This window comes from Coregonus lavaretus, assembly GCF_964263955.1.
Source record: "Coregonus lavaretus genome assembly, chromosome: 20".
NCBI lineage: Eukaryota > Metazoa > Chordata > Actinopteri > Salmoniformes > Salmonidae > Coregonus > Coregonus lavaretus.
In genome coordinates, this window is record NC_140007.1 from 42,672,026 (window position 1) to 42,685,071 (window position 13,046).

The 13,046-nt window shown below is 39.6% G+C and overlaps 2 protein-coding genes across 2 annotated transcripts in view; both read left to right on the top strand.

Moving 5' to 3' along the window:
* LOC311148027 (tumor necrosis factor receptor superfamily member 5-like) overlaps positions 1–13,046 on the top strand; it is a 120,731-nt gene that overhangs the window by 49,222 nt on the left and 58,463 nt on the right. The gene's annotated exons all lie outside the window — the stretch shown is intronic.
* Positions 2,855–12,913, top strand: LOC311148179 (tumor necrosis factor receptor superfamily member 14-like; the record flags this gene model as incomplete). The annotated part of the gene is made up of 12 exons (XM_084185063.1): positions 2,855–2,919; positions 3,110–3,231; positions 3,328–3,453; positions 3,595–3,750; positions 3,907–3,994; positions 4,131–4,350; positions 4,499–4,592; positions 4,765–4,865; positions 6,645–6,664; positions 6,892–6,940; positions 7,673–7,800; positions 11,052–12,913. 7 exons carry the CDS (start codon positions 2,855–2,857, stop codon positions 4,538–4,540), a joined length of 819 nt encoding a protein of 272 aa, XP_084041189.1. The 3' UTR covers positions 4,541–4,592; positions 4,765–4,865; positions 6,645–6,664; positions 6,892–6,940; positions 7,673–7,800; positions 11,052–12,913.

A 13,046-nucleotide genomic window follows, 5' to 3' on the forward strand; every position in this document is an offset into this window, starting at 1 on the left:
AGATCATTGACAAGATCCTCCAGTGTAGTTCTGGGCTGATTCCTCACCGTTCTCATGATCATTGCAACTCCATGAGGTGAGATCTTGCATGGAGCCCCAGGCCGAGGGAGATTGACAGTTATTTTGTGTTTCTTCCGTTTGCAAATAATCGCACCAACTGTTGTCACCTTCTCAACAAGCTCTTTGGTCTTGGCCATGGTGAAGAGTTTGGAATCTGATTGACTGATTGCTTCTGTGGACAGGTGTCTTTTTATACAGGTAACAAGCTGAGATTAGGAGCACTCCCTTGTTTGTTATTTGTAATACATCTAAAAACCTGTTTTCGCTTTGTAATTATGGGGGTTTGTGTGTAGATTGATGAGAGGGGAAAAAAATCAATTTTAGAATAAGGCTGTAACGTAACAAAATGTGGAAAAAGTCAAGGGGTCTGAATCCTTTCCCGAATGCACTATACAACCACCTTTTCCACCGTTAATAAACTGCGCTCCGGATCGATGGTATAGAGCAAAATACTTGAAAAAGCATTTCTATTTGCTACTGTGAAGTGGGTCCAATTAAATGAGAAATTGGATGAATGGCTTCCTTGTTCTAGGCCTATGCTACATCGTGAGTATGAAAAGATCACAGAAAAGGTGAGGGATTCATTATGCAATGATCATAGAACTAAATAAAAACACATTTATTTAAGCAGGGAGTCATGCTGAGACCATGGTCTCTTTCGCAGATGAGCCCTGCATGAACATCAATAAACAGCAATTACACTATACATGAAAAGCAAACACAAAAATCAACCTAATGATGATTTCATCAACCATATTGATTTCAACTGTCAAGTATTGACCCATCAGTGCAGATGAAAGGGGGTGGAGAGAACAGATCCTCAAGCAATTGAGATACAACAACCAATACAATGTAAAATGACACAGCAATCAATACAAAACACAACATTTATAAATAATTGCCTAAGAAATAGATGCCTATTAGTAATTATCTTTAAATGCAAAGTAGATTTCCTCTCTTCTCACTAATGGCAAATGATTGCATCTCGTTATTAAGCTGTTTATTGTTATGAATAAGCCTGTCCATCATATCTCCCATTTGTACAAAATACTAGTCTACTTGCCTGTTTCCAAACTATACTTCAACCACTAGAAACTTTGCGTAGGCATTGTCTAGTTTGTAGGAAGATGAGCACATTTTCATGTCAAGTTCAGTTTTTATAAATGCCAACTTTTGCGGGAAAACTGGCACACGCATGTTTTGGGGTCTATTTTGTACATATGCACGGTTTATAAATGAGGCCCCAGGCCGGGGTTTGGGGTTTGAGAAATCAATTAGAGAATTGATAAATTCCTCCTTAGTTGTACATTTTCTCGAAAACTAAAGGCACAACCTAGATTGGAGCCAATGTCTTAAGTAGTTGAACATTTTATTACTCCAACCTCGTGAAAGTGACAAACTGACACGTTTTCATTTTCGTCAAAAACAACTTTATATCGAAGGAGTGCCTTTGAGTTGACAGTTTGCGCATGTGCAAACCGAGACGACCGTTAGACCCGATTACCTGTTTCTACGCATGCGTTTAGCGAGCCAACGTAGCCATGACATCGCCTACAAGTGTGATCGAGGATTTCTATTGGTGAAGCAGTTTAAGTCTGTCATCATACTGTACTGTACTGTCTTTGGTAGAACGGACATTGCTCCATGTACAAGGCTACGTCACCACAAGAGGGCACCATTCTCTAATAATCATTTTCCAATTTCTGTTTCATAATTCTCAAAGTTGATAAATAGCTTATCACAGTTTTTTTCAGTGATTCAATTCAGCAAGATATCATAATTTACTAAGTGAAAGGTCATTATATATTTTTATGATTTAGTTCAGTTTTATTCACGTTGATGGTGGTGACTGATAACTCAGGGTGGCCAGCCAACGTACATTACTATATTGTATTTATTAACTGGGCAGTGTATGCAATATTTAAGCAGAATATAATATAGCTATTCTTACTATACAGTACATACATACTAAAATACATTAAGTCTACAGGTCAGTTCATCTCGATACTTCAAAACTCCTAAGAACTTCATAAATCCAGTGTGTGGGTCTTCCAGTGAGTTGGAGAGGATTGAGGAACCATGGCACAGTTTGAAACCTTGATATGGACTGTAAGTTAAACATTTCTGATTTGCACATTTTGTGGCTTGGCATCTTTTTACTAGCCTTATATGCTGCGAAACAGAATGTAAACTTGCGAGATCAGGATGGTTTGTATGAGGCTCTCTTTTCACGCAACAGAAATTCCTGGCACCAAACAGCATGCTCAATTCACAGTATGCTCAATTCCCAGTATGCTCAATTCACAGCATGCTCAATTCACAGTACGCTCAATTCACAGTACGCTCAATTCACAGTATTTACAAAAGCCAGTTTAAAATGGTCCTACATAATTACATTATATTTGAATTGTGAATATTTGTTAGAATTTTCCTAACTAGTTCTGTAAGTTTTATGAATACACATCAGTTTCAATTTGAGTGATTAGTGTATATTTTCTCTACTTCCAGATAAATATTATATTGGTGCTTGAAAGCATTGGATCCTGTATTGCATGTGGTAGAGCAGAGTACAGAATATTTTATTTATTTTATTTTTTGTCATTTAGCAGACGCTCTTATCCAGAGCGACTTACAGGAGCAATTAGGGTTAAGTGCCTTGCTCAAGGGCACACCAACAGACTTTTCACCTAGTTGGCTCGGGGATTAGAACCAGCGACCTTTCGGTTACTGGCATAACGCTCTTAACCACTAAGCTACCGAGACGACCGTTAGACCCGATTACGTGTTTCTACGCATGCGCTTAGCGAGCCAACGTAGCCATGACATCGCCTACAAGTGTGACAGTATGCGCAATTCACAGTATGCTCAATTCACAGTATGCTCAATTCACAGTACGCTCAATTCACAGTATGCCACTACATTTACAAAAGCCAGTTTAAAATGGTCCTACATAATTACATTATATTTGAATTGTGAATATTTGTTAGAATTTTCCTAACTAGTTCTGTAAGTTTTATGAATACACATCAGTTTCAATTTGAGTGATTAGTGTATGTTTTCTCTACTTCCAGATAAATATTATATTGGTGCTTGAAAGCATTGGATCCTGTATTGCATGTGGTAGAGCCGAGTACAGAATAGGGGATGAATGTTGTCCCATGTGTTCACCAGGTAAGGACCCTCTCTTTACATCAAATGAATCACCAGACATTAATACATCATCAACACCAACAGAAAAACATGACATTGTGATTCTCTCTTCTGCAGGAAATCGTGTTTATAAGCATTGTACTGAATTCACCAGCACCAGCTGTGTGCCCTGTGTTGATTCTACATTCCTTGATGAGCCCAATGGTCTCATGAAATGCAAAGTGTGTACCAACTGTGATCCAGGTAAGAGTGGTCCTGTGTGTCTGCACTGAAACCCTGACACAAACACTGACATCATGTTATGCTATGAGGATATGTCAGTTGTATGAATGAAATGTGTCTCATATTTTGCATCAGATATAACACACAATGTTTTCTCAATAGGTTTGGGTTTGAAGGTAAAGCAGCCGTGTAGACCTTCATCAGACACTGTCTGTGGGACACTGGAGGGGTTCTACTGTCTAGACCCAACTAAGGATGGTTGTAGAGCAGCCCAGAGACACAGCAGCTGTAAACCTGGTCAATACATCAGCCACACAGGTTGGTATTCTGTCTCACTCATTATACTAATTGTGTTGTCATAATTCATTTGAGTCAAGTTAACTTCAGTGTGAATAATCATTACAGTTAATGGAATTAAATTAGTACTAAACTAAATGCAATTTTTAATTAACATTTCAACATGTATTTGTGCAGGAACAACATCTACAGATACTGTGTGTGCTGACTGCATTGGTGATACTTATTCAGATGGATCATTAACATCCTGCCAGCCACACACCAAGTAAGTTCACATATGTTTACATAAATCAAAAGTGTAAGACAAAGACTACAATAATATACTAAAGTACAAATCTACAATAAAACGGAAAGTTGAATGATCAGATTGGTTTCTCAGACTGTTATATTATGTGTTACAGGTGTAAATCCTTAGGTCTTCAAGAACTTAGACCAGGAACTCATTTGTCCAATTCTGAATGTGGACCACAATCCTCAAAAATAGAAACTGGAATCATAATTGCTGTTGCGGCATCAGTCCTAATAGCAATAATAATAATAATAATAGGATTTGTAATTCTAAGGAGGAAAAAAAGTCCAACAACAGTGACTTTTTCTCCAGTGACAGTAATTGCTGTAGAGGTATGTTGATATCATGTACATTTTAAAGAGTCCATATTTTCATTTTGAACAGTCACTGTGTTAAGGTTAGCTGACCGGTTGTTGTTATTGTTCTACTTTGGGGCTGAACTTGAAATGTTTTATTGAGTAATATGTTTCCTTCTATTAGGCATCATCAGAGTTAGAGGAAACACCAAGCAATGTACAATGAAACAGAAGAAGGTACAGCGTCTTGCATGTGTTCGTTTTGGAAGTAAGTAATGGTGAGTTGTCAAGAACTTCAGCCGTATGACAAAAGATGTATTCTCTATTACTTCACGTTATCAATGCTATGATGACAATGAAGATATGGTCAAAGTGCTATAAAACTATAGCCTCACTCTCACACTGTCCTTGTTCATTACTGGTCGCTGATGCACGTAACGATGGTGACAGGTCTGCGTAATGATGGGCAGCCTGGCGTCCTCGAGCACCAGGGGGCGGGAGCGGGAGCGGGAGCGAGAGCGGGAGCAGGCGTGACACAAAAAATGACACTGGTAAGTTAGCGTTATAATACAGGTACAGTAGCTGCTTGGAGCGTGTGCCCCAGAGAGCAGAGTATGAGGGGGCTAAAGGTTATAGCGCAGAAGCATGGGGAAATGTACAGATTACAACATCACCAAGACTGGAAAGCAAACATTGTATCTTTGTAAGAGAGCCTAGAACACTTTAAACAGTCTCTGTGCTGATCGCGCTCCAGTGAGTTTTTATCAAACCGCAGAATGACTGAAAATGAAAGTTAATTTATATTCAATTTAATTTATCTTGTTTTGATGCACGCGTGTGAACACATAGGAGGTCAAGTACCGGGAATAAATTAAATCTACACTGAACAAAAATATAAACGCAACATGTAAAGTGTTGGTCCGATATTTCATGAGCTGAAATAAAAGGACCACTCTTACCTGGATCACAATTGGTACACTCTTTGCATTTCATGAGACCATTGTGCTCATCAAGGAATGTAGAATTAACACAAGGCACGCAGCTGGTGCTGGTGAATTCAGTTGTGATGGGTGATTTGAAGGAGTCAGGCGCAGGAGAGTAAATCACATAATACAGAATTTATTCCGGAATACAGAGTTACGCAGAAATGCGTCAAACAGTCCAGTGCGCAAAACAGGCGCACTGGAACCAAACAGGCACACAGGGAAAAATACCCCAGCAATACAAAATACACGGAGCTCAACCGAGCTGCACTCTCCTCACAATAAACAATCCCACACAAGGACAAGGGGGCAGAGGGAACACTTATACAAGTACTAATGAGGGGATATGAACCAGGTGTGTGTAATAGACAAGACAAATGGAATGATGAGATGAGGAGCGGTAGTGGCTAGAAGGCCGGTGACCACGAACGCCGAAGCCTACCCGAACCAGGAGAGGAGGCAGCTTCGGAGGAAGTCGTGACATCAGTACAATGCTTATGTACACGATTTCTTGGGGAAGAGAGAATCACAATGTCATGTTTTTCTCTTAGTGTTGATGATATCTTGACAAAATTCTCTAAAACAACGTTGGAGGTGGCTTATGGTAGAGAAATTAACATAAGATTATCTTGCAGACATTCCTGCTGTCAGCATGCCAATTGCACGCTCCCTCAAAACTTGAGACATCTGTGATATTGTGTTTTGTGACAAACCTGCACATTTAGAGTATCCTTTTATTGTCCCCAGCACAAGGTGCACCTGTGTAATGATCATGCTGTTTAATCAGCTTCTTGATATGCCACTCGTCAGGTGGATGGATTATCTTGGCAAAGGAGAAATGCTCACTAACAGGGATGTAAACAAATTTGTGCACAAAATTTGAAAGAAATAAGCTTTTTGTGCGTATAGAAAATGTCTGGGATCTTTTATTTTAGCTCATGGGACCAACACTTTACATGTTGCGTTAATATTTTTGTTCAGTGTATTTTCAAATACTTTCCTATAAACAGACTACTATTCGAAAGTATTTTCTAATACTTATTTCCAAATACATTATTTCAAATACCTAACAGACCTGATTCAATTGCATGGGAGTATTTAAATATTTGTATAAATACTATATATTTAATAAATACATGCCACAATTTTCGAAGTGTATTTCCAAATACAGACCAATATTCAATGACTTGTGTTTTCAAATAAAAAATATCAAAATACTTATTTCCAAATGTCTTTGAAAGTAATTGAAATACCCTAAATAGTATTTGAACCCAGGTATGGTCTAGATTACTACTGTTTGTTAACATCATGGTTTATTACAATATTGGACATCTGACTTTTTTATAGGCTCTCAAATACTGACACAGGTATGTTTGGAAATCTATTAATATCTTTCATCACATTGTGTTACTAAGTGACCTCTTCTGGCTGTGAAATTTGAATTTAATGGGCCAGTTTCCCAGGCATAGATTAAGCCTATCCTTGGACTAAAAAGCACTTAAAATTGAGAATCTCCATTGAAAAGGACTGGGCTTAATCTCTGTCCGGAAAAGCAGCCCATTGTGTTTGACTAATTACTGATTCCATTTGATAGGCATCCCCAGATCAGGAAATATCAATGCTGTCTGTGAGAACTTGAAAAGGTAAGGCAAGGTTTTAAAAATATGTTTACAGAATAGTTTTTATGAGTAAAAAGAATTTCAAACATATTTATAAGTAAATGTGTATGGTATATTACTTCATCAAGTCATCAATGCTAAGACAAATGATATGATCCAAGAATATATGACAAACTATTGTACTGCAAAACCCTAGATTAACACTTTAGTTAAAGAGTATAGGCTACAGAGATATTGAGTTTGATTGTATGACTGGTACATTGTACATTTGTTTTTTAGCTTGTAAAAACGTAGTTTGCTGTGTGACTTCAAGATCACCAAATTTTGTATCAATCTGTCAACAGTTGCGCTGTCAGACATAAGATAATGGAAATAAGGAACTATTGTAAATCTCTCAGTTACCTAGTAATGGATTGACCTGGAAACATTTACTTGGATGGATATTTAGTTATTGTACACATGAAACCCAAAAGCCTAGGTAAACACAGCACTTTGATAAAAAGGTATAGGCTACAGAGATATTGCGTTTTATTCTATGACTGGTACATTGTAAATTGACAGATGTTTAGCTTGTAGTTTGCTGTGTGACTTCAAGATCACCAAATCTTGAATCAATCTGTCAACAGTTTTACTATCAGACATAAGACATGGGCTATAAGGGACTATTGTAAATCTCTGTTACCTAGTAATGGATTGACCTGTAAACATTTACCTGGATGAAGCTCAATTAAAGTTAAATCAAACTACTCCCTAAAGGTACCTGCATAGTGGGGAGAAGAGTCTGATCACTGTCTTCAGTCTGGGGTTGTTTGGCTCCAGGAGATGAGAGCACAGCCTGGATGATCTTCAATCTCAGCCTCTCATGTTGGAAGACATGGAACCAGGTTTAATTATGACTTAATAAACAATAACAACAAAGTATAGATATAAATAATGTAGATGGAACCAGGTTTATCCACACAGCCTTCTAAAGGTGCCGATAGCTTCTATGTAGTTCAACCATTTATGAACAGCTCTAAATTGTTTAACATTCAGTGCAGTTTGTCAGTGCTGTCAGTGTAACCACACATTAATACGTCAGTGAGAAAACCGCCGAAACCAAGGCCTACACTAAACTGGAAGGAGATGATCTGTATCTGATTGATACACTATCTATAAACGTAAAGTTAACATTATTGCATAATTTGTCAATACATCGTTGCATATGGCAACAGCATAATGACGATGACTATGAATGAGGAGAGAGGTCAGTCATACCCTGGTCTGTACTCCAGATGACTATGAATGAGGAGAGAGGTCAGTCATACCCTGGTCTGTACTCCAGATGACTATGAATGAGGAGAGAGGTCAGTCATACCCTGGTCTGTACTCCAGATGCCTATGAATGAGGAGAGAGGTCAGTCATACCCTGGTCTGTACTCCAGATGACTATGAATGAGGAGAGAGGTCAGTCATACCCTGGTCTGTACTCCAGATGACTACGAATGAGGAGAGAGGTCAGTCATACCCTGGTCTGTACTCCAGATGACTACGAATGAGGAGAGAGGTCAGTCATACCCTGGTCTGTACTCCAGATGACTACGAATGAGGAGAGAGGTCAGTCATACCCTGGTCTGTACTCCAGATGACTACGAATGAGGAGAGAGGTCAGTCATACCCTGGTCTTTATCTACTCCAGAGCCACTAGGCTGTTGTTGCTCTGCAGGTTCAGAGAGTCAATGGTCTCCTGGCAGACCTGGACCTCTCTCCTCAGGATCCTCTGGGCTTCAGCGCTCGGCTGAGCTTCTAGTCTAACCTTTGACCTCCGCTCCTTCCTTTTTCCTCTGGGACACTCCTCTTCCACCTGGACTACAACTTGTAGTAGAATCACAGGGTACATTAGAGTATTTGGTGTAAAACTGTGACAAAAAAATCCAAATTAAATCCATTTTAATCCCAATTTGTAACACAAGATAATATTTTAGTCCTATTAGTTGACTGAGAACGCTCCAGTGAGAAACCTAAAACATAATCGCAGTGTGTGTGAATCTTCCTTCCTTTACCTCCATGTGATTTTACTAGATGATGCTCATACAGTATATATTTTGTTATTGTAAAGAGCTTTGCTCTCACAAACAACAATGCAAATGCTTTTCACTCTTCAACCTGGGGTTATGAACACTTCCATGGTGGTGAACACAAAGCGTAGCTAGGCTATATTGGTTCAACAAGTGTGACTTTTTGAGACAACATGGCATGTTTCCAACCACTTACACATTTGGTAGATACATACACTTCTAACAGAAATAATCTTAAATGTTAACCAAATATCCAACAGTAAAAGTATCTATTTACAATGTGTTAATGAGCCTGAAAAGTGACATTGGTACTTTTTCGCTTGGACGTTAAACTATTTATCTTAGTTGGAAGGAAATTGTACTTTGCTAGAAGTGTAACCAATGCCTTATCTAGCACAGTTCATGAAAATAATAAGCCGAATATGAATTCAAACAGAAAAGTATTTAGGCTTTCTAACCATGGGCATGTCTCTTTAAGAGGAAGTGTAGAGTATAAACAAAGTTATCAAATGATAATTATCATGAGTTCCATTCTCCTCCTCCAGCATTATCACAAGTTCCATTCTCCTCCTCAAGCATTATCACGAGTTCCATTCTCCTCCTTCAGCATTATCATGAGTTCCATTCTCCTCCTCCAGCATTATCACGAGTTCCACTCTCCTCCTCCAGCATTGTCACGAGTTTCTTATACACATAAACAGGAGAACTGAAAGTAAAGAACTAAAATAACTGAAAGTAAAGGCAGTTCATAGAAAAGTCACATTCACAGTTTATTTGAAAGGACTTTAGGTGTGCTCGATCTAGGCACAATGGAAACAACGGAAGTGTGCCAAAAGTGCAAACACTGCCTGCTGTTATCATGAGCTAAATCATGAGCAGCTGTAGTATTGAAATTATTTGAAATACATATTTGACCCAGGTCTGAATCACATATATAGCTATATAGCCTAATGTACAAATATACACACTCAATGCATACCTTCCTGGACATGGCCTGTAGCTGGAAAAAACCTGTTCTTCACTACCTTCCTGGACATGGCCTGTAGCTGGAAAAACCTGTTCTTCACTACCTTCCTGGACATGGCCTGTAGCTGGACCAACCGGTCCTTCAGCTGCTGTCTCAACTCATCCTGCTGGCCTTTAGCAGTGATCATCTCTCCTTCCTTTATGGACAGAGTTCTACACAAGGAACTCACTGTACCTGCAGAGTACAAATACAGTATTGATTGGGATAATATCTATCTACCTATCCAATCCTCTCAGATCTCTGCAAGTACATATGGGGCCAGGGTTACATTTGGGATTACGGTCTCAACCACCCAGTTTAGGGTTCTAAACCTATGGTTGATAAGTCTGTACACACCAGAAGAGATCACATAATTCTTCCTGGCCTCCTCTAAGTTCTCTCCACTTCTCTCATCTGTTCAGTAAGTGATACTCTGTTGTCTTCCTCCTCACTGTCCACAGCATTATCTGTATATCTGAAGAGCTGTGTTTGAGGCCATGTTCCAAGACTCAGACAAGGCCACCATGCAAGATTAGATCAGTTTTAGGTCTTATACCAGATTGTCACGGATTCTGCCGAGGCTGCTCCTCCTCCTTGCTCGGGCAGGCTTCGGCGTTCGTCGTCCCCGGAGTACTAGCTACTGCCGTTCGATGTTATCGGTGTTTGTTTAGTTTTGTCTGTATTGTTTACACCTGTTCGTCATTATGTTAATTGTTTCCCTTATATTACCCGTCTCTCATCTGTACTTTGTGTGTGATTGTTTTCCCCTTCACGGTTGTCTATTTTGTGAGCGGGTTATTTCCTCCCTGCGTGGAGTTATTTTCTGTGTCCTTTTGGATCCTTTTCGTATTAAAAGTACGTATCCGAGAGTTCTGTGTCCTGCGCCTGACTTCGTTTACCGCATCTCACAGACAGTCGTGACACAGATGGTAACAATACGTGCAGTCTTTATATCAATTTCAAATGTTATCAAATGATTCATTCCTAACTCTGACCAAGTTAACTAAGGGTTAACCTCATGCTCTATGTCTTGGTGTTCTGTCTCAGAGTGAGTTGCTTCTCTGTCCAACAGGGCTCCGAACCCTCCACGTTCAGGACCCCACCCAGGGCTGGCCTCTCTCAGCCTGTGGAGCTCCTCTTCTAGCCTGGTTATCTGCTGGCTCTTCTCCTGCACCTCCTTCTCCACCTCCCTCAGATTCCTGGCCTCCTCTGACAGACGCACTATCAACTCCGCCTTCAATACAAAGAAGCCCACAGAGAAGTTTGTCAGATGACCAAGGTTACTTCAGTTCCTCATTTTCACTTTTTTTTTTCTATACAATTTAGGCTTTTTATTGGTTTTATTTTAGTTTGACAGGTTTTTATATTTAATTCTAGACGTGTGCTGTGCTCTGTTGGATCTGGTATCAGTTTTAGTTTGAACAGTCTTGTAACCTGAAGTTTCTAGTTTTTACTTTCTTTTTTGTTTCTTTTTCATTTTGTTTAAGTTTCCATTTTAGTCAACCTTGAGGGTTCAAAGGCAGAGGGATAGATGGTACTGTTAAAGTTAGAGCACTGCTGTGGTAATCAGTATATGGCTGTATACCCATCAGACCGTATCAAATGAACAAAAGTCACAACTTGTTCAGTACATGAGCTGAAATACTCTCACAGAAGTCTGAACTATACAGTGCAGAAAAGTTCTTACTTCCTCCCTGACCTCTGTCCACATCCTCATTACCAGAAATGATCAGTTCTGTCAGCTTCTCCTGAAGCCCAGAGATCTCTTGGTCTTTCTTCAAACACTCCTCTTCAAACTCTGACAGGTGAGTGATTTGCTCACCTAACATCAGTATGTTCTGCTCCTGTAAAAAGAGGGATTACAATACTACAACTACAGTCAATACCAACCTCTAATATGGTGCACACCCCACTGAGCCAACCATAGTGCTAACAACCATCAGATCTGGGCTATCAATAAAGTGGCTACATGGATGTTTTGATTTCAGACTGATCCCCACCAATCTGTATAAAATGATTAACCTTCTCATGTAGTAGGGTCATGTACCATGGTACCTTCCCCCCTGTGTCCTCAGACATGGTGGTTCTGGTGAAGTTAGGCTTGTTCTGATGACCTTCTCTGGCTGCTCCTGGGTCCAAGCAGGCTAAACCTGCCATTTCCTTCGGTGGAGCAATTAACCTGCAGGCTTCAGTTGCATGCAAGAAACATTCATTAACATTCACTTTATTCATTAAACGTATAGTTTTCTTTTTACACAAGCTGTTTGTTTTACCTCTCCAACACTAAAGAAACGTTTATTTCAATGTTTTGTTTTGACGTGTTATTACCTATGGGCATAGGCTTTTATTCATGGCAATTGCAAGGGTTACATTTTAAGTATCATCCATTCAATAAGCTAGCAACATGAGTAGTCCTGTCACCTTACACCGGAGGGAGGGGGCAGATTTAGGGATGACTTTGGGACGCTCTGCTGATGCTCTGGCACATGATGGACACTTCTGATTGTCCTCAAAGGCAGATGGACCTTCTCTCTCTGACTGTTGACTGGATTCCTTGTCATTTCAGTCAGTAAACCAAACTATCAACTAAGAGTGATTTAAATGTGAAATGAAAAATGTAAGTCACAGTTTATAAACTGGATTCAAAGTGGGGTTCCCACTGGACAACAAAGGTTGAATTTGACAGTCTGTGATGCTGCTGCAGCCCGTTACAATATTATACAACATATCTGGTAAGTCTGGGTAACTGGTTGTCCTGGGAGTGTGGAGGGGTCCAGCAAGTCCTTCACAGGAGCAGATGTTGGGTCTTGGCTGCACTCATGGATGTGTTTGGCCTACCTGGTAACTCACCTGCTGCTCTCATCATTGTTTACCTTGGAGGGATATCCTGCAGGTGGAAACCACCATCAGGAAATGTTTACTAAATGTATCTTTGGAATGTCAAGAAAGTTAATGTAGCCTATTATAGTAGAAAGCAGTGATAGGAGACTTCTATCTTAATAATAATTTAGATGTTAGACAACCAGTACTTATGTTAACATTTTACCAAGACAATATGAGAGAAAAA